The sequence below is a fragment of the Silurus aristotelis genome, assembly GCF_946808225.1.
Source record: "Silurus aristotelis genome assembly, chromosome: 3".
Classification (NCBI taxonomy): domain Eukaryota; kingdom Metazoa; phylum Chordata; class Actinopteri; order Siluriformes; family Siluridae; genus Silurus; species Silurus aristotelis.
In genome coordinates this window covers 18,170,879-18,191,926 of record NC_139576.1, presented here as the reverse complement: position 1 = coordinate 18,191,926, position 21,048 = coordinate 18,170,879, and the positions used below count along the sequence as shown (strand labels likewise).

General features: G+C 37.6%; 1 protein-coding gene across 5 annotated transcripts in view; it reads left to right on the top strand.

Annotated features, from left to right (window-relative positions):
* Positions 1-21,048, top strand: part of myo1b (myosin IB) — a 53,865-nt gene that overhangs the window by 19,117 nt on the left and 13,700 nt on the right. For all 5 annotated transcript variants that reach the window (XM_083536399.1, XM_083536400.1, XM_083536401.1 and 2 more), the window contains exons 4-14: positions 5,043-5,137; positions 7,518-7,622; positions 8,636-8,682; positions 10,381-10,444; positions 12,084-12,182; positions 12,625-12,728; positions 15,763-15,910; positions 17,201-17,319; positions 17,947-18,033; positions 18,121-18,186; positions 19,746-19,850. In XM_083536399.1, coding sequence (XP_083392525.1) covers positions 5,043-5,137; positions 7,518-7,622; positions 8,636-8,682; positions 10,381-10,444; positions 12,084-12,182; positions 12,625-12,728; positions 15,763-15,910; positions 17,201-17,319; positions 17,947-18,033; positions 18,121-18,186; positions 19,746-19,850 — 1,039 coding nt within the window. The remainder of the gene's footprint in view (positions 1-5,042; positions 5,138-7,517; positions 7,623-8,635; positions 8,683-10,380; positions 10,445-12,083; positions 12,183-12,624; positions 12,729-15,762; positions 15,911-17,200; positions 17,320-17,946; positions 18,034-18,120; positions 18,187-19,745; positions 19,851-21,048) is intronic.

Sequence of the window (21,048 nt, the reverse complement as noted above, 5' to 3'; positions counted from 1 at the left end):
GTCTGCTTAAAAACCTAATAGAATTTTAGGAAAGATATTCTGTAGAGCAGCAGGGCATAAGAACACACAAAGGATTGTCCCTTTGGGCCCCAGGGATATTTGGTATACTTGAGTGGTGTGTTATGATTAGAAACGAGTCTCTAATGTTGGATTGAATTACAAAGTGTTCTCGTTGTGCTTCCTTTTGCCTTTTCCATCCTTACCTACCCAGCCTAAAGGAGTTTTGGTGCATGTGGGTGCCATTTTCTTTGTGAATGTAACAGAACATTTGCAAATTTTTATTAGATTTTTTTGTTTATCCTGTCAATTCAGGACTTGTTTTAGACACCGATGCTTTGCACCAGACATAGTAGGCTGGCCAACCCCCTCTATTTAGAGAACTTATTTTAGTACTGCCTTTATGAAAGAAAAAAAAAAACCCAAGCCCATACAATCCTACGCCTTTAATTTGGAGGTGTATTTGGCCAGCCACCACTTAAGTACCTGGTACTGACTGTGTGTCATTCTGTGTATAGCTTTGATTCAGGGTCAGTTGACTAACTATACACACTCAGGTCACCCAGGTTGCAGCTCTCAATCTCCATCCTTAGTCAGGAAAGCTGACTCAGAGTAGACAGAGGAAAACTGTAGCCAACAAGTGTGTAGAGGCTAAAAAAAAGCCTGCTTCATGCTTTCCTCTTCCTGATGATCTCTGTGTGCACAGGATGGTTGTGTGTTTTTTGGAACTAGGGGCTTTCCTCAAATTGACAAGTCTCACATATTGTCATTGTTTTTAAGTTTAAGTGTAAAACCTTACCAGCTGTGATGTAAGTACATGTTTCTTGCAAATAAGGCAGAGTATGTGTTGTTGTTTTAGGGTCCTATTGGATGTGATTAAATAATGTGGATGTTTGCATCATAATGCCACATCAGACCTCCTCAAGGCCTTTATATACAAAGTATACAAAATGCATGCAGTCCTAAAGTAGGAAACAGCTGACAGGATTAGCACCTGGCTGATTGCACCTGTGTGTTTTGAACCTTTTGGTCTTGTAAGGCATTTGCAGCCCATTGTCTGCTATAAAAGATTGTGTTCCCAATGCCGCCTGATCATCTCAGAAGAAACGCCTCCATTTCCACTTCAGCCCATTGAATAGAGAATACGGAAATCCTACAGTACATAAGTACAGAAGTCTGGGCAAAGCTCCTTGTGTCCAACAATTCTATTGTGTCAAAGCATTGTGCCATTACTTCATCACCAAACATTTAACAAGTTGCAGGCTTCCATACAGTGCTGTATTCTGGCACTGGTTTTATGATTTTTGTTTTTAAACAAAGGTGTGCATTTGCATGTGAATAGTCCTACAAACATGTATTGTACACAGTATCATCACAAATTACATTGTAAGCCTAGAATCAGAAAGCTGGAGAAAGTCCATATATTGTGTCCTCTGCATGGTTCTGTGTCCTGTAATGGTGGGAAATCCTTAATGACATCAAGGTCAAAAGGTATACTGGAAGGTCTGTTGGTGCATCTCATAGGCCAGGTTTTATAGACCCTTACGAGCATGTCTAGCTGATGGTGATGTCTAATCCAATTACAGTAGAGATAAGGAAACAAAAGTCAAGGCTGCAGAGGAATGATTTATGAGTTCCTTGCCCTATGGTCAATCTACTTTTTGTAACTATTAGGCTGCTAGGTATAGGTTTCCTTAGTTGGGCAAATTCTGGACTTTGCTGGAAATGTGTTTAACCAGGTTTACAGATGTTAGTCCTGCTTCACTTGTGTACAGCATTTATTAATTAACTCAAGCACCAACTTCTTTATCTATTGCCACAGATTCAAGCTCACCCTAGGGATCCCCAGTGGGGCATGGTAATGTGGTAATAACATTACACCAAATCTCAGCTCACCATTTGCAGGTGGTAAACCAATAAATTATTAATAAAATAAGCCCAGCTAGCTTTCCTGGGGTTGGACCTGGCTGTTGTGATTGCTGTCCAAGTTCTCCCCTCAGATCCTTTCACTGTGTATGGCCCTACAATATTGACCCACATTTCCTTAATTTGAACATAACCTTTTTGAACTGGTTCTGACACTAAGGATCTTTGCTGTATTCTCCATATGGAAGTTTATCTAGGGTGATTCTGCTTCTCAAGGCTACCAGTGGAAGAACACGCTATTTTGAACATTGAATCATGTTGTGGCTTTTTGCCTCAACCCTGCCACAAGGAAACTAAAATTGCAGGTCATTCTACTGCAAACTAGTGCTGGTGGGTGTGCCAGGCACCTTCCCATCCTCCACACTAAAATCTTCTTTCAGCTTCTGGTCAGATGTGGAGGACTTAGGGCATGGCCTTACCAACTGCATGCTTTGATGTTGCTTTTACGTTCTTCTTGCTAGACCAGCGGTCCCCAAACTTTTTTGTGCCACGGACCGGTTTAACGTCAGACAATTTTTTCACGGACCGGCCTTTAAGGTGTGGCGGATAAATACAACAAAATAAAGTGATACGAGCGGCATAAAAACTGGTATTTTTTAAATATAACAATAAACGTGAATCCGCTGTGTTTTTTGTTCATTTTGTTAGCTTGGGGGTTTTAATTTAGCAGTAATGTATTGTGTGTTAGCGACCGAGGCAAGCATTTTGACATGCATCAAGAGTGAGAATCTGGTAATTTTTTCAAAATAAAACATCGTTCAGATTTAGATAAAAAATAAAACTGAAAAAAATGGGGGTTAGGGACCACTGTGCTAGACTTTGCACAGTAGCAACCTGTTAGAAGATATAAATTAATGCACATTTATTTAAAAAAATCCCATTTACAATCCCACATTCATTTAAATTTTTGTCCTGTGACAACTATCTCTCCACCCCACTCCATCACACACACATACACACACACACACACACACACACACACACACACACACACACACTTTTTTTTTTTGGTGATTAGACACCACACAAAAAAAGCTCCCAGTATGCATGTGACACAATTAAGGCTCTTTTCATATTCAGATTGAATGCTTTCAAATTCATCATGATAACCAGAGTTACAATGCCTTCTGCCCCTCCCCGCTATGCTGCTTCCCCACTGAAGTTTGGGGTAATTCTGCTATTGTCCTCTTTTGTATGTCTTGTGTTGTGCTTCCACATTTATCCACAAAGCAAAAACATCTGTTCTCTAGACTCTGCACATTTCTTCCATGATGTAATGCCCAATGTCCCTCTGTCACCTTCTCTCTTTCTCTCTTCTATGTGCCTATTTCCACATGTGCCAAGCCTTCACCCTTTACTATTGCCATGTATAGTTTTTGCTTTCTTTTCTGTACAAAGCATGGGTGGATAACCCTTTTGCACTTAGGACCACTTAGGCTTTCTCTGCAAGAGTCTGCTTGAGAAGCACAATGCTATTCTTGTGATTATGATTAATGATGAGGAATAACATTTATTCCTTCTTATAATTTGTTCATCTTAGATTCCTTCATTTTTTTCTTTGTCAGTGTTGGTACCAGAGCTATTATGCATGTAAAAGTTATATAAAGGCCCCAAACTTTGTAGTGGTTATATAATTTTAGTTTAGTCAGAAGTTCAGGCAGGCAAACAAAGAGTCTGAGAATGATGTGGGTTTTTAAATAGATTTTTTTATTGAGTGAGTCCTGCTTTTTACAAATTCATTTGCATTGTACTTGTCAGTTTTAAAAAATAACCTATAAAATGCATTGTACAGATCTGATTGGAGGTGTTGCATGAAATAAGTATTTCCAGAGCCCACAAACTGCAGTGCCTGATCCTCACAAGACATCAACAAAGCTGGTGGAATCATGTGTTGTGGTCAGATGGGGACATAATCTAGCTTTTATGGAAGAAAAGCCATTGCTGGGTTCATTGAAAAATAGAGACTGCATGTCAAGCATCCATACACGCTGTACAATGAGTGACTTGATGCTTTGGGCTTGTTTTTACTTTTTGTGAGTTGTTTTTGTGGATTTTGGACCCGGAACTAAAAGTTAAAAAGGACAGTCTACATACTGTAGGCAAACATGAGAATATAGAAAATCTGCCTCAAATGTTCTTGTCAAACGTGACTGGAAATGCCTTATCTTTTTACTTGTTGAAATTACTTCATTTAATTTTTACTTTTCATTGGCGTCAACTAGAGTTGAGTGTGTATATATCATATATCCAGGCAGAACAGAATTCCCTGCAGACTTGCGTCTCCTGCGTTTTTAAATGTTTTACAGAAGGGGAAACTACATGCAACATTTCCCTCACAATCAGAGCTATTATTAGTGGTGGTTCTGGAACATTCCAGAATAATGATTGTAGAAAAGTACAGACAGAGGGAAACTGAGCGAGTTAGCTCTCTGGCTGAGCAGATTAAAGTGTTGCGGCATTTTAGAAGTGAAATAAAATGGTCTCGACACAGAACGTGAGGCGTTCGAGTCCCATGGTGATTATTAGATCTGACGTCATCTTGTATGCTTTCTCCATTATCTCAGAGCTCCTGTCTACCATACCAGTGGCATTTTATTAATACAATTAAAGGCAGGCACATCAATCACAATCATCTTATTGCCTCCTTAGGGCAGAAGAGTATGAACCATTTTTCTGTGGAAACTTCTACAAAGTGTAATAGACCATCTGAGAGTTTGAAAATTGAGAACCTTTTGAAAACTTTATCATGTATCATGAGAAAAACACCAGTAAAGCAAAATGCCATCTCAACACATTTGTTGATTCTTATGCAGATGTGACTTAATTCTGTCCAGGATTGCAATGTGCTTTTGTTTAGCTGACATGTGGCATGCACAACCACTCGAAACCATGCATTTCCTGTCCTCTCACACATGTAAAGGGGATAAAGAAAGATTTTCTATGTGTTTGGGAATGTGAGCTTTAAATTATTGCAATTCAAAGCTTAAATGTGAGCTTTAAATTATTGCATGCATTTCAGGGTACAGTTTTGTATTTTTTATATATTTACGACTTTGCTGTCATACATCACTTGTTGTTGACTCTTTATATCTTATATTTTTTTATATTTTGTATTTCAGTTATGCTCTGGCAGATGAAGCATATCGTTCTCTTCGTGATCAAGATAAGGACCAGTGCATCCTCATTACTGGAGAAAGTGGTGCAGGAAAGACTGGTAAGGCTAATGTGCATAGTTTTTGATGTACAACGATACAAGATTTACTTTGAAGAATGGAATTGTCTTCTGGCGAAGCATGCTGGGATTATGTGTATTTTATGTTTGTATTCTTTGTGCTTTTTCATGTGATGAATTTTGTCAACATCATTTTTGGAATCAGATAAAGAGCTGTAAATGTTTGCCATGTGTAGTATAGCATCAAACAAAGCAGAATTATGAATATGTGTAGCACTTTTTACACATGATGTCCATCTCACACTCGCCTAAATGCCAGGGCTTGTATGTCTGTCTGTGTTTACAATGCCTAATCACTCACTAGTCATAAACTTCTTGAGTTCATTTGTTTTTTCAAACTAATGATAGTTCTGGTGAAATATAGGCTCTTCCTGCAGGTCTTCAATTGTTGCGTGCTTGTTGAGCCATGTTATACAGCAGTCTGCCAGGTCTCAAGAACGGCTTTAAAGGGTGAATGAGGTTATGCTGAGGTCTCCTCTCAGTGTGAATGTGCTCCACTTTAGCCTGTCACTCCAGTGCTGAATCAGCTAAGCTTTGCTTGGGTTTGCTAGAGAGCTGTTGAGAATTATGTCAGCATTTTCAGATCTATTTCTTCACATGCCTGGTGTCAATATGAAGCATAATCCATAACCAATCTAACTGTTTTGTATATAAAATTAACTTGAAATTGCATGCTCTATTTGCAAGCATTATTGTTTATTATATTAAATTACCTTTTCAAAACACATTGGATTAGTTAGAGAATGCAAGTTCTCCAGTAAACAAGCACTGACATTATTTGGGGATTTTCGGAAATGCTTTATTATTTGTGTAGTTCAAATGCTGATAAAAATGTTTAAGAATATCGACTCTATGAAATTTTTTAAGTTGTGAACTGTGAATAAAGAGATTTAAATAGATGTTATTTGATAGATTATTGATATTCAATTGTTATGCAGCATGCTCACACAAGCTTCATTATATTATCATTGCATTTAGACGACTTAAACAGAAACTGCTTAGAGAGGCCGGAATCCTGTCATGCAGGAATCCTGGTGCTCCATATTAGAGGGAGGAGTAGAGTAGGAACAGTTAATAACAGGGTTGCCACGTTAGCTTAATGAAAAAGTTGGCACCACCATGAGGTTTTATAGAATTGAATAAAAAAAATAAAAAATACGTCCATGTGCATTACTTTCAAGGAAAAGTGTCTTTGTTGTCCAGAATCTAACTATTGAAAAATATTAAAAGTGGGAGAAAAAGGGTTAATGTCTATACATCATAACGTCTATACAACATTATAACCTTGTTTCTCACAAAAAAGGCTGACAAAGAGAAAATTATTTTTTCTATTCCATTTCCCCAATTTTCTGGAATACTTTCTGGTCTGTTGCGTGGTTCTGGAGATGTAGTTTCTCTGGAAACATGGCAACCTTGTTAATTGTATTAGGTTTTTTGTGTGCCTCACTGTATTGAACACAATGGTCAGTCTAAAACTGCAAAAAAATAAAAAATGCTAGACTACATGATATGTTGTTTACTCTCAACCAACTATTACAGGGTTATCCTTTAAATTTGCTAGCGTCCTATACACTAGGTATACAAGTTTACACTTTTTTATTTTGTTGAGGCTATTTTGTTATTAATATCTTCTTACCACACTATAATCTATGGTCATGAGCTACAACAAGTCTGTCATGCAAAACCTGTAATGTAATTTAGGATAAAGCGTTATTCTTTGTATTATTTAAACTGTCTATTGCATTTTTTTATATAGATACTGCTTACTTGGCCAGCTGTTTCGTATATATCAGTCTTCTGATGTTCTCCTTTTCGCTCTTAGCTGTTTCCCTTTTTTTCTTTTTTTTTTTTTTTAATGAGCTTCAGCTATTTTCTCCACATAAATAATTTTAATGTATTCTTGCATGGAAAAAATCCTATGGATTCCCAAATTCCTTTTTAATGATCTGCACTGACAATCTCTAAACTTAGAATTTTTTTTTTTTTAATACTCTTCATGCCCAGGCAGATTCTCATACCAGCTCTTTTTTTACAGTTTTATCTTAAGTGCAAACATAGCAAAATATCGACAAAAAGTAATTAACTTTGCACACTGGATTAATTACATGAGAGTCTGGAGGGTTTGAGATTTGGCCTGGCACCAGTTTAATGATTGTCATTTTATTAGTATAATATTAAATGTGGTTCGAAAAGGGTGAACTTGTTTTTGTGTGTGAGAAGGATGTATGTGTGTCTGTAGTAAATCAGGATGGGGTGGGAAGGCTGAGCTTACCAAAATGATGTAAGGGGGATTTTAGGGTGTGGCTTGTCTCATCTGGAAGAGTGAGACCTCTGACCTCACTTGTTGTACTATGTATTGCAGAGGCAAGCAAGCTGGTGATGTCATATGTGGCTGCTGTGTGTGGGAAGGGCCAGGAGGTGAACAAGGTGAAAGAGCAGCTGTTGCAATCCAATCCTGTGCTAGAGGGTATGTATGTGTAAGGCTCTGTTACCTTCACCTCATCATTTTCATTTATATCTTTATCTTTATCTATAATATATTATTTGAATTAAAACATACTGAATATAAAACTAAAAACTAATATGAAAGACTGGAGTTTCTACTATAATGCTACACTTTTAAAGAAATATTATATATGACATGAAGAGTAATTTTGATTTAATGTTGCTTTTATGTAACAGTTGTAACATTATGTAACAAAATATTAAAAGCAAAGTAGTTTTTAAAGTATTTAACAGTTTGTTTTAACTGTAGTTTGCCTGACAAGTCAAAGTCTTCTGGAAAAAAACATCTGTCAACCTTAAACACTAATAATAGTAACAGAACCTTGGGAGATTTCACCTGCTAAAAGAGACAATTGATACTTGCACAAATATTCGTTCTACCATGTGCACATTTGTGTGAGTAGTTTTCTTCTGATTAAAACCCATGCCCCTAGCTCTCAACACGTTTAAAAACAGGGGTGCTAAGCACTCTTTGTGCTGCATTTTTTGTTGTATTTCTCCTCCTTCAGCTGTCTGTCTTTGACTGTTAATGAAGCACAAAGCTCTCGGTTGCCTGATCGCAGACAGGAATGTGTGTTTTTAACGTGGGGCCATGCACAGGAAATGCCCATGAGCTATGAAGTGCCCAGCCGAGTTCCACATCTGTGAGAGTTTAGCTGCTGGCTGTAATGATCTCCACTCCTGAGGCTCAGCAGACTTCCTGCCCCATGGCCTCACTCCTGTACATGCTCTGTGCAGCCAGAACTCAAGCAGTATATTCCAAAGTCTGAAAAAAATAAATCAGTAAATTTTCACACATTAGTCTTTACTAATAATGCTCGTAGAAGTTTAATTAAAGGTTAATATGACAACACTGTCCATAAAGTCAAAAAAAAAAAAAAAAAAAAAAAAACATACAAAGATTGTGTAGATAGCTGCCCATAGGGTTGTTTCCTACACTTTTTAATTAACTTGGTATGCTTTTTCCTTTTGCAGCTTTTGGGAATGCCAAAACTGTGAGGAATGACAACTCCTCTCGATTTGTGAGTATCTGTCTATCTCTCTTTTTTCTGGCAGTGCTCTTTATTGCTGGATCACTGCACTAAGTGTCTTTCGTTTACATAAAATTAAGCTCATGTTGAGTTTTTTATTCTAGTAACATACACTGCCAAAACTGCTGTTTCTTTTTCCTTTAAATGTTTTTTGTGGTTGTTATTGTTATACTATATACTAGACAATTGATAGGTAATTTTTTTTCTGTAGATACTTCTGCTTATTTATCCACACTACGTTATGTTTGGCACTACTGTTCTTCACATAGTTACTATAATGATTCACAAAATGCAATAAAACACTAGTTGTAACTTTCCAGTCAACTAAATCAAGATGTATGAAAGTATGCATCAGCATTCACTGGGTGTGCCTGTAGACTTTCCTTAGTTTCAAAGCGATACACCAAACAGCTTGCACTGGAAAAGTTTCCCATCAAGGCACAGCACCTTGTGTTCTGTGCCTGTGTTCTGGATATATGTGTGGATGAATGTTGCCTGATGAGTGGACCTGGGAGCTTAAATGTGCTTTACCTTTTCAATCTTTTCTGTGTCTGTGGTATGTGTTTTCAGTGCATATAAATTACATAAAGGTTTATGGCTAAGTGATTGCTGAGAGTAAATCTCCATATTAGTTGTGGTCCTTGATGAATGTAAGGAGGAGAAAGGAATAAATATACCAGTAACTTTCACAAAAAGGCAACTCAGGGTAATGTATTATTAGCAATACTGTATCTGTGTTATATTAGTGTTGTAATGTTGATTTTGCCAAAGCATGTAAATGCATTTTAAAGGACCATCCTGAGGGGGAACAGAAACATTAGATTTCAGCATGCAGATCTGAAGGGACATGGAGTTGTGAAGGAGTGTTCTCACGCTCGCTACATGTTTTAGGGGGGGGGGGGGGGTGTTTGGCGTTCGTTGTGGGCTGTTTTCAGATTCCTTCTTGATGTCATTGCATGATACCAGACGTCTTCAATTAGTCCAGAGCTCCAGAGTCACTGCATGCTCTATGCAAGAACTCTACAAGCCCATTAGCTACTGCTGTGAGATCTAGAGCTGCTTATTTAACTCGTACTATAATGTGTCATCTTCTGCACAGTGGGGGGAAAACAGTTACTCCCATAGCTGGCAAAATGTTTTATTGAATTTGGCTGCAGTTATTTAAGCAGTAGCTTTGAAGAATCATTGGCTGGGAGGAAAAAGAGGGCGTGGAAGACACTTCCAGACAGGAGGCTTACTGTTATTTTTTCAGTTTTCAGTTAGAACAGAGAAACTTTTACTCTTTCCTCACTGGTATTTTTTTTTTATTTCAGCAAAAATGTATTGTCTACTTTATGAATAAGCCTAAGAGACTCAGCTGGGAGAGAAAGCATTTCTCTTACTTGCTCTTTTGTAGAAGTCTTGCATTTTTAGTTAAATTCACAGTTACTATGGCTTCTCTGCCTTCTACTTTATTCTACCTTTAAAAGCCACTGCGGAGACGTGTGGTTCTTCATGTTTAGCTGGCCACTAAGCAATATGAAAGGCCTTGGTTTAATCTCATCAAAGGGTAGGAATAAACTGGTCCTCCATATCTTATTTTGACTATGTAAGGCTAAATTAGATGCTAGTTAAAATATGTTGGCCTTTATTTTAACGTATTAATAGTTTTTTATTGCTTAATTAAAATCTTTTCTCCTCTATCCACAGGGCAAGTACATGGACATCGAGTTTGACTTCAAAGGGGATCCATTGGGCGGCGTCATCAGTAACTGTAAGTATAATTACAGGATCGATATTGGGTTGACCCATTTAACAGTACCCCATCGAGGCTCGCTGTCTATTAGAGCAGCTGCCTTTTTTTCCGCAAAGTTCTCAGATCCAGCTGTGTGGTCATAGTGATGGCTGTGGCAAACAGCAGTGGAGCTCTGCCTTGCTGCAAGCCACCCAAAGTGTGTTCTCCTTCTGCAGTTATACTAGTGGGTTGGGACACACAGACAAATACAGGGTGTGCTCAAAAAAAGAGCTTGGGCTTGGATCAGCCTTTCCTGCACCTCTTATTCTGTTTGACACGCAAACATTCTCAGATTATCTGCCATGGATACAGTATCCATACAACCTTTTTTTTAATGCAATTCTAAATGCCACCTTTTGCTCTACTGTTGTGTTTTTATAGTAACTATAAATTATCTGTGTCTGTCTAATGAGAGATCCAAACTGAAATAAAGGATTTTAAGTCTGAATTTGCTGAGTGCACACTTATGTATTTTGTTTATTTCTACAAGCATTATTTAAAAAATCAGTAGTGTCCCTGATGTAATAGATCTTTTGTAATATAGATTGTGTTGGAGTTTATTTGTCGATTACATGGCATATCCCTGTCCATGTTTGGCAAAAACAGAGCATGAACAAGATCAATAAAATAGTGTTTGTGCTTTTCCATTAAAAGTTCATGGGCACAGCTTAAGCTTGTTCTTTTTATATTTGTATCTCTCCTGTTTATATCTGTCTCTCTGGTTGATCATGTCTGCTTTACTCTGATTGGAATGATTTGTATAAAAAGTGAATTGCCTTAAATGGACATTAAGTATGTTGGTAGGGTTCTTTTTGTTTCAAAAAAGTTTAATAACCATCAAAACGTCTTTTTTTCTTTACTGTTGCTTCTCTTCAGTTTGTGTGTGAAGCACATTCAAAATGAATCGCTTATATTGAGCTTTGTATTGTATGGTAGTTATTTGCCATCCACTAGCTTAACAAATTGTTTTAATCTCAACACAGTGTTTACTGTCTGGTGTTTGATAGCAATAATTTTCTCAAATACAAAGTGTAAATATATTCATACATATGAAGTGTGCAATAATTGTAAGTGAGGTTTGCATGCATTTTTTTTTTATCAGCTAATGAGTGTTGCTTATAAATAAATGTACATTTCATGTACAATTTACAACACAAATTGGCACGATATTAAACATTCATGATATGAAAAGGTAAATGTGAAATGTTAAGGCCTTCTGCTATAGGTGATATTTGTCTTAATTCTTCTTATGTATTTCAGGGAGTGGGACAAAACCTATGTTCTTGTTCAGACTAGAATAGACTAAGATTGAAGACCTTATGACTGCACTATTTGGCTCTAAGAAGTGCAGTTAGTGTGTAGTGAGGCACATTTCCTACTCTTTCAGATAGATCTCTCCTGTGAGATTTCCTGTTCCAGCGCAAACACAATAGACAATGAAAGGCTACGTACACTGCAGACACTTGAGCATGCAACTGTTTGTCTGTCTGGGAAATAGACACCTTGCATGTTCTTCAGACCTCAGTATTGCCTTATTGAATGTTCCGCTGTCCAGTGGAATGAAAATACATCCCACTGCTTCTCGTGCCTTCAAAGTTTAATTGCATTCTTTCTTCAGATCTTTTGGAGAAATCTCGTGTTGTAAAGCAGCCAAGAGGAGAGAGAAACTTCCACATCTTTTACCAGCTGTTATCTGGAGCATCAGATGAGACACTCAGTAAGAGAAAACAAAAGAAATCGCACTCAGTACAATCTCTGTTCTTAGGATTGTGACATACAGCATATGACCATCATTCTTACACATGGGGTTATGCAGAGCTGAGGCTAAAAAACCTTTTCTTTTTCTTTTTTTTATTTAATAAAAGAGGGAGTAGCAGGGCCAGCAGCTATTGTTCTTACTTGTTTAACTGGACCATGGCCATTGTTGACATTCTTACTATATGAGAACAATGTAGTGGGCTTTAATTTCAGACATCAAACGGCTATAGGACCCTGGGGAAGGTGTGCTTTTGTAATCCTAGCTGACAAGAAGTTTGTTTGTGGGGTGTTAAATATTGGAAGTAAATGGGAATTGGGTGTTTGTCACTACAGTGGAAAATCTGAGATTTTAGTGCTTATTCTAACTACTTCTAAATAACACGTTTCTTTCGTTTTCCTAGGAAAACTAAAGTTGGACCGGGACTTCAGCAAATATAATTATTTAAGTCTCGACTCCGCCACAGTCAATGGACTTGATGATGCTACAAACTTCAGGACTGTTAGGGTGAGTTATTCAGTCAAACATGTTCACACAACCACACTAGATCATAAACACTAGATCACCTTATTAATAAATAATAGGTACATGATACATTAACCAATTGTAACTTTACCTGAATACAGCTACACAAAGTACAGTTAGTAAGAGACAACATATGGAATTGGACTGTGAAATACCTCTCACTAGTGATCAGATCCTTCTGAAATATTATATAATATGTATGAAATATTTATAAATATAAATATTATTTAATTCACCAATTTACAGCAGTGTTTAGAGCACTGAGCAGGCAACAGGGGCAGACACTGCTGAGCTGTAAGCTTGAGTTCATATACAAGTATTTGCATTTTGTACTAATTTTGACAACAAAAGAAAGAGAGAAATCTATAGAGAGCTAATTTACTAATAGTTAGCTGCCAGTAACTGTCATAGTTGTCACACATAGTTTAGCCCCAGTATGGCACACAAAGGCTGTGGGACAGCCACTGCCAGTACGATTCAGTTAAAATTTTGATTTTCAACTGGTGTAATAATAGCTATCTATAATGAGAATTATAGACCTAAATAAACGCATTTTTGTTGTAAGAATATATCAGTAAAATCATATTATTATTTCAGTACACAATACTGAATAAACATGGCTATTTGGCTATTTAGAAATGTATAAAGAAATGACTGGGTAACTCTGTTCTGGGCATAAATCAAGTCATTTTTTATTTTATTTTTTTTATCCAAGTGACCTTTTTTATGACCTGTGGGTAGCTCTGCTTGAGGACCTTCATAACGTATGTTAGTGGTAGTATTATATGCAGCTTCACACGAAGGAATGTTTCATTTATTATCACAAGTGTATACTTCACAATGTCTTCCAGCTTCTCCATCCTCTTCCGTTTAATTCTATACATTAAGTAACAGGTGATATAATAAAAATGGTGAAAGATAATCTTGACACGACATTATTTGACACAAATAATTTGATGTTCTCCACTTTCCATGAGATTTCTCGCAGAACTAATCTTTATTAGTGACCACTAGACTTTGCTGTGCAGTTCTGAACAATAAATCCCAACTCTGTTATGTATTTTTTAAATAACATAGTTTAGCAGATTTTACCCTTGTGATAATTGGACAATTAAAAATTTTTTTGTGCTTTATCCAAATAATTGGACATATGGAAATAAACAAAATAATTGGATGTGTCCAATCATTTGGCTAATTCAAAACTTCCAACTGTACTTATTTTGATAAGATGTACAGTTGTGGCCAGAAGTTTTGAGAATGACACTAATATTAATTTTCGAAGTCTGTTGCTTCAGTGTTTTAATGATCTTTTTGTCAGATGATACTATAGTATACTGAAGTATGATTACATGCTTTTCATAAGTGGTAAAGGCTTTTATTGACAATTCTATTAAGTTAATGCGAAAAGTCAATATTTGCATCTTTTGATCCTTCTTTGTCAAGGCCTTTGCAATTCGCTCTAGCATGCTGTCTATGAACTTCTGAGACACATCCTGATTGATGGCAGCCCATTCTTGCATAATCAATGCTTGGAGTTTGTCGGAATATGTGGCTTTTTGTTTGTCCGCCCGTGTTTGAGGATTGACCACAAAAGTTCTCTAAGTGTTTGAGGTCTGCTGAGTTTCCTGGCCATGGACCCAATTATGGAGCACTTTTGACTTATTGTAAATTGGCATTGTTCTTTCACCAAACTGTTCTTGGGTGTTTGGGAGAAGTTGTTTTTGAAGGATGTATTTGTATCATTTATCATTCATGGGTGTGTTCTTAGGCAAACTTGTGTGAGCCCACTCCTTTGGCTGAGAAGCAACCCCACACATGAATGGTCTCTTGATGTTTTACTGCTGGCATGGCACAGGGCTTATGGTAGTGCTCACCTTTTCTTCTCCGGACGAACTTTTTTTTTAATTGGAAAGGGGATTCATCAGAGAAAATTATTTTAACCCAGTCCTTAGCAGTCCAATCCCTGTACCTTTTGCAGAATATCAGTCTATCCTTGATGTTTCTTCCTGGAGAGAAGTGGCTTCTTTGCTGCCCTTCTTTACACCAGGCCATCCTCCAAAAGTCTTCACCTCACATTACATGCAGATGCAGTCACACGTGGCTGCTGCGATTCCTGAGCAAGCGCCGCACTGGTGGTGCCCTGATCCTGGTTCTTGCTGGACTTTTTCGGGTGCCCTGCAAGCCTTCATTACAACAATTAAACCTCTCCCTCTAAAGTTCTAGATGATCTAACAAATGGTTGATTTAGGTGCAATCTTACAAGCAGCAATATCCTTGCCTGTGAATCCCTTTTTGTGCAAAGCAGTGATGACCACACATGTTTCCTTGCAGGTATCTATTGTTAACAGAGAAAGAACAATGATTTCATGCACCATTTAAAGCTTCCAGTCTGTTATTCTTACTAAATCAGCATGACAGATTTATCTCCAGCCTTGTCCTCATCAACACAGTCACCTGTATTAACGAGAGAATCACTGACATGATGCCAGCTGATTCCTTTTGTGGCAGGATGAAATGCACCCAGCAGAAAATATGAATTTTACATCAACTCTGTTCTGCTTCACATTATGACATGGAAGATATACAGAAAAGTAACTGGCTATATTTACTGAAGGCTTCTTTGTGATTTTTGTGAAATGTTTATTTATATCATGTAAGTTAGGATAAGGACATAAGTGGACAATCAACACTCTGTATAAATTTGTTCTTTACAGTGAAAATCTGCTCTACTTTGTAATATAATTATGGTTTTGTATTTCACTGAAGGATGCTTTCAGTAGAATTAAACAAACATTTAGTTTCTAAAAGTATTTGGTCAAATGCTTTCTTTCATTCAGGAATTCCTCTAAAACCTCTGAGGATCTGTGTATAGGTACCAAAATATTTATCATGTAGCATTTTAAATCCCTATGACATAAATTTAATGGATGAAAACAGTAACCATCCCCTTTTGTCATAACTTCCATAACTTCATCTGAGCTGTAGTGACTGGGGAATTTATCCTGATCTTTTCCAGAATGCCATGCAGATTGTGGGTTTCATGGAGGATGAGATGCAGTCAGTGCTTGAGCTGGTGGCTGCTGTGCTCAAGCTGGGCAATATTGAATTCAAGCCTGAGTCACGCGTCAATGGCTTTGATGAGAGCCGGGTAAAGGACAAAAACGGTGCGTATTATAACCAGTGAAAAAGCTTTGGTTATACTATGCTTTCACTATTGCCAGGGGGTTAGTGTAAATTAAGAAAGTTAAGCAGAAAAATCTAAGGAAAAATTTTATTTGCTTGAAGCAAACCGTGTGTAGTAGAGGTAACTAGACCCATGTCTAATAAATTAATACACCTGGCTAAACTCTTCTGCCATCTATTGAATTTTGCTTGGAGGTTGAAAAAACAGATTTTTTTTTGTATTTAGAAGTGTTTAATTGTGGAACCCAGCATAGCTTTTTAAAGTTGATCATGCAAGCCGCCTTCTTCTTCTTCTTCTTCTTCTTCTTCTTCTTCATCATCTTCTGGCTGCAACAATTAGGGGTCGCCACAGCGGATCATCCGTCCCATATCCCCCTGTCCTCTACATCTGCCTCTTTCAAACCAACTACCTACATGTCTTCCCTCACCACATCCATAAACCTCCTCTTTGGCCTTCCTCTTTTTTCCTCCTTCCTGGTGGTGCCATCCTCAGCATTCTCATACCGATATACCCCATGTCCCTCCTCTACGCATGTCCAAACCATCGCAATTGGGCCTCTCACTTTGTCTCCAAAACGTCCTACATGTGCAGTCCTTCTAATTAACTAATTATTTAATCCTGTTCATCGTTCGTCACTCCCAATGAAAATATCAACATCTTCAGCTCTGCTACCTCCAGCTCCACCTCCTGACTTTTACTCAATGCCACTGTCTCTAAACCACACAACATCGCAGGTCTCACCACAGTCCTATAAACTTTCCCTTTCACTCTTGCAGATAACCTTCTATCACAAATCACTCCTGCCACTCTTCTCCACCCACTCCACCCTGCCTGCACTCTTTACTTCACATCTTTAACACACTCTCCATTACTTTGCACTGCTGACCCCAGGTACCTGAACTCCTCCACCTTTACCACCTCTTCTCTCATACAATACCACAACTCTTATCTCGGCACTCTGTCGTACGCTTTCTCTAAATCCACAAACGCACAATGCAACTCCTTAAAAGGTTTCTCGCTTTAGGTTTTCTGCACTCAGTATACAGAAATCCCACCCCAACAGAACTCAACTGTGACTAATCATGAGGCCATTTTGCTCCAATTTGCTATGGAATTTGAGAAAAGCATTACATGCAAATGCCATTAAATATAAACTCTGTAAGGATTTCCTTACAGTTTCATTCAATACTGTTTTCTTTTCTGTTATATTTAACAATGTGGTTAGCCTTTCTGTTCTGTGTGTAACTCCTCTGCATTGTTCTTGTCTCAGATCTGAAGGAGATGTGTGAACTTTTGGGCATTGATCAGTCGGTGCTGGAACGAGCCTTCAGTTTTCGCACTGTGGAAGCTAAGATGGAGAAAGTGTCAACAACACTTAATGTTGCTCAGGTTGGCTTACCTCACCTCATTTACCACATATTATTTCACATTATTACAGTAGTGGAATAATTCCTTTAATATTGGGTCTTGAAATCAATTTGGCTCTATAACCAATGGAAATGCCCACAAACAATATTAGAATCTTGTTTTTTTTAATATTATTTTTACATTTTAAATACTATTTGGAAAACCTCTTACATGTTCCAAGAACAATTTTGGTTTTGTAAGAAGCCACTCTACAGAGGTGGAGCATTACTCTGAAGGTCAAGTTCTCTTTTTACAAACATTCAACAAGATAACACAAACACAACAGGAAATTGCACTGATTTCAGTTCTAAACATTTTTTTTTTTTTACCTTTATAGAGTGTTAATATTACTATTAGAACCTGCGGTGATTAAAACCTAAGTTGCATTAGCCAAGTGAAGTTCTGTCTGTGCCATTAATTTAACGTCATCTAGAGTTCAATTAAATACAGCTGCCATGTTGACTGATGATCTTACACAAACAGGGCTCAGAGCTAGCTCTTGAGATTCTCCACATAGTCTCTAACCTTTGACTTTTTCAATAAAAATAATGAAAGAATGGTTATTATTAAAGCCTAAGTATGTAACTGGAAATTATCTGTTTGTTCTAGGCCTATTATGCACGTGATGCACTTGCCAAAAACTTATATAGTCGCATGTTCAGTTGGTTGGTTAACCGAATAAACGAAAGCATCAAGGTACGGACCCAATGTTTTTTTTCATTGAGTATTTTATCATCTTTATTGCTTAACAATGAATAACACCTTGTTATCTATTATGTTTAGGCTCAGACCAAATCTCGGAAGAAGGTTATGGGGGTCCTAGATATTTATGGTTTCGAGATCTTTGAGGTAAGATTTATTCAGGAGGAGTCATCTGCTTGTAGACTGTTTCTGTTCAGACTTGTTTGTTGAGTCAACTAAGGGAGCAGTAACTACAAGAAAGACCTGTCTGGTTAATTAAGTATGACATAAGAAATCTAAAGAACCTATTTTTATTTCTAATCAAGAAATATCATCACAAAGCTTTAATCACTTATTTAAACAGTACCCCTAGCATATTAAACAACGCTAAACAATACATTTTAAATTCATTATGTTTCTTTTTTCAAAGGAATACATTATCTTTTTCTATAGTATTCTTCTCTGGAAAATGCTTGTCATCAGTTTCTTTGTACACAGTAAACACAGTACACACTGTTATGTCTAACAGAAAACAGTTCACTACTAATTGGTTTGCTTGCATTTAGCAGGATGTTAGTACTGTGCTTGTTTTAACTCTCGATATGGCAATAATATTCAGCTGTCCGTAAAATTCACCACTCTTTTTTTTTTTTTGCATTTTTTTCCCATTACATTTGCCTGCTTTCTGACTGTGTTCCTTTCTCCTTAATGTTGTTATTGTTGTTTGTTTTTGTGTCTGGGACAACAGGATGTAGTAAGTACTCCTCAGAGGATGTGATGTGGCAGTGTGCTTGCTGTGATTAGAGCCTTTAATCCTAGGCTTAATTTAGCCTTTCTCGCTTTATTTTTATACTGCAGAGGTGCATGACAATCCATGAGGTGCAACTTTAGCTGCAGTGTTGGCAGTCTCGGTGTACTGTATGTACCTGTTATTGCAGCATTGGCTGTAGTAAAGTTACACCTCTGTGTCTGAGTTGCTGAAACAGCCCTAAGTTTGCAGTGATTCCATGCCATACAAGGAATAGATAGATAACATGGCTATGGAGTTGTTTTACTATTACACATTTTGTAAGAGCAGCTGTTGAACCCGATTTTTCACCATTACTTGGCTTTAGGCTGAGGTGCCAACAGGCTACGTTTAGAGGGTGGCCAGCTGTAAAGTGGTACTGCCAAGTTAAACAAAGAGATGACCGAGTTTTTCCAGTGTACCATATACAGCCTTTTAAATTAGTTTTGAAGCTTTTGCATGGTGCCAAAGCACACTAGTGTTTTTTCATCTAACATACAATAGGTTTGTTTGCTTCCATAAAAAAGAGATAATGCGTCTTTTGTATTGTGGAAAAATGAGCAAAATCCCAACCTGATCATCTAACCTGTAGCAGAAATCAATCATGACTAACACAGCTATTTTATAACCTTTAATAATAAATACTAAGCTACTGTTTCTATATTACTAAGAGATCATATTGAGATATTTGAAGTGGTATACTATATTTTGGTGTCATATATTTAAATTATTATTTAAATTGATAGATTAGACAAGTTATGGTTAAAAAGGACTAGGATGCTAAAGTACAGTGAATTTTGATTCGTAGGTGGTCTTTATATCACTAAGAAGGATTGCTGTGCTTAAAGTTTGGCTGCTGTGTGCATCTGATATATCACAGTACAAACGCATTTTAAATGCCAGACTTTTACACTGTATCTGTTTTTTTTTTTTCCCACAGGACAACAGCTTTGAGCAGTTCATCATCAACTACTGCAATGAGAAACTTCAGCAGATCTTTATCGAGCTCACACTGCGTGAAGAGCAGGAGGAGTATGTGCGTGAGGTAAGATCCATCTTTTTTCAACATCACAATATATCAAATTTTTAAGATTGATAGTAGTAATTGTATGCTTTAGGCATAATTACTGACAATTATCTTTATACCAGGCCTTTTTTTTTTTTTTATCAGCCTTAATACAGTATCACCATGTAGAGTATCATCTTAATTTCTTGACATTTCATCATCCTATATGCTGCTAACTCCTACTCTTTGAGTTTTGCACAAAAGTAATCTCTCAAAGCAGTATTCGTAAACACACTTGTCCCTGAGGGCTTATGGGCTGTGTTTGCTTTCTGAGCACTGAGTATGTTCCCTGATGCAGCCATGACCTCCACACTGTAATATTCTGCTTTCTGGACAAGTTCCAAGCCAGTACATGGGAAAAAACCTCCGTGTTGAAGACTGGGGAAGAAAATTAAGTGATCTGGGGAGAATTCCACCCAGTCCAAGCTTGTAGATTTCCTCTTTTCATTTCTTGCCCTCCCACTTACACCAACTCCCTCCTCATGAAGCTGTTCACATAGCCAAATTAGCCCACAGCAATTTTCCAGCTCATTACATTCACAGTCGACCCATGTTGTGGGCTTTCCTTGTTTTTGAAGCCTGACAGATGGTGCTCTCCAATTAATTCATTTCATTGATGAAAACATCATCTCTGTTGTTATTTATTTCCCCTCAACACCCAGCATTTGTGTGAATATCTAGTTTAAAGCACCCACACAGCTTTACCTCTTAAACATCTAAATTTAGAATGTGAAATTTATGAGATTATACATTATGTTGCCAAAAATATGTCTTCCCCAAAATGTTGCCTCAAACACACAATTGTCTATGATTTCTTTGTATGCTGTAGCATTATAATTTTGCTTTCATGAAACTGAGGGGCACAAACCTGTTTCACCATAATAATCAGAATCAGAGGGGGGTGCCTTCAGGCTGACTGCAGTGGGAAAAAACTGTTCTTGTGGCGTAAGGTCCTGGTCCTGATGGAACGGAACCTCTTGCCAGAGGGGAGGGACTGAAAAAGTTTGTTTCCAGAACGAGGCCGGTCGGCTGCGATCCGGGTGCTGGAGGGATGGGAGACTGCAACCGATCTCCTTCTCAGCAGAGTGGATCACACGCTGCAGCTTAGCCTTGTCTCTGGCTATAGCTGCAGCAAACCAAACCGTTATGGAGGATGTGAGGATAGATTTGATGATGG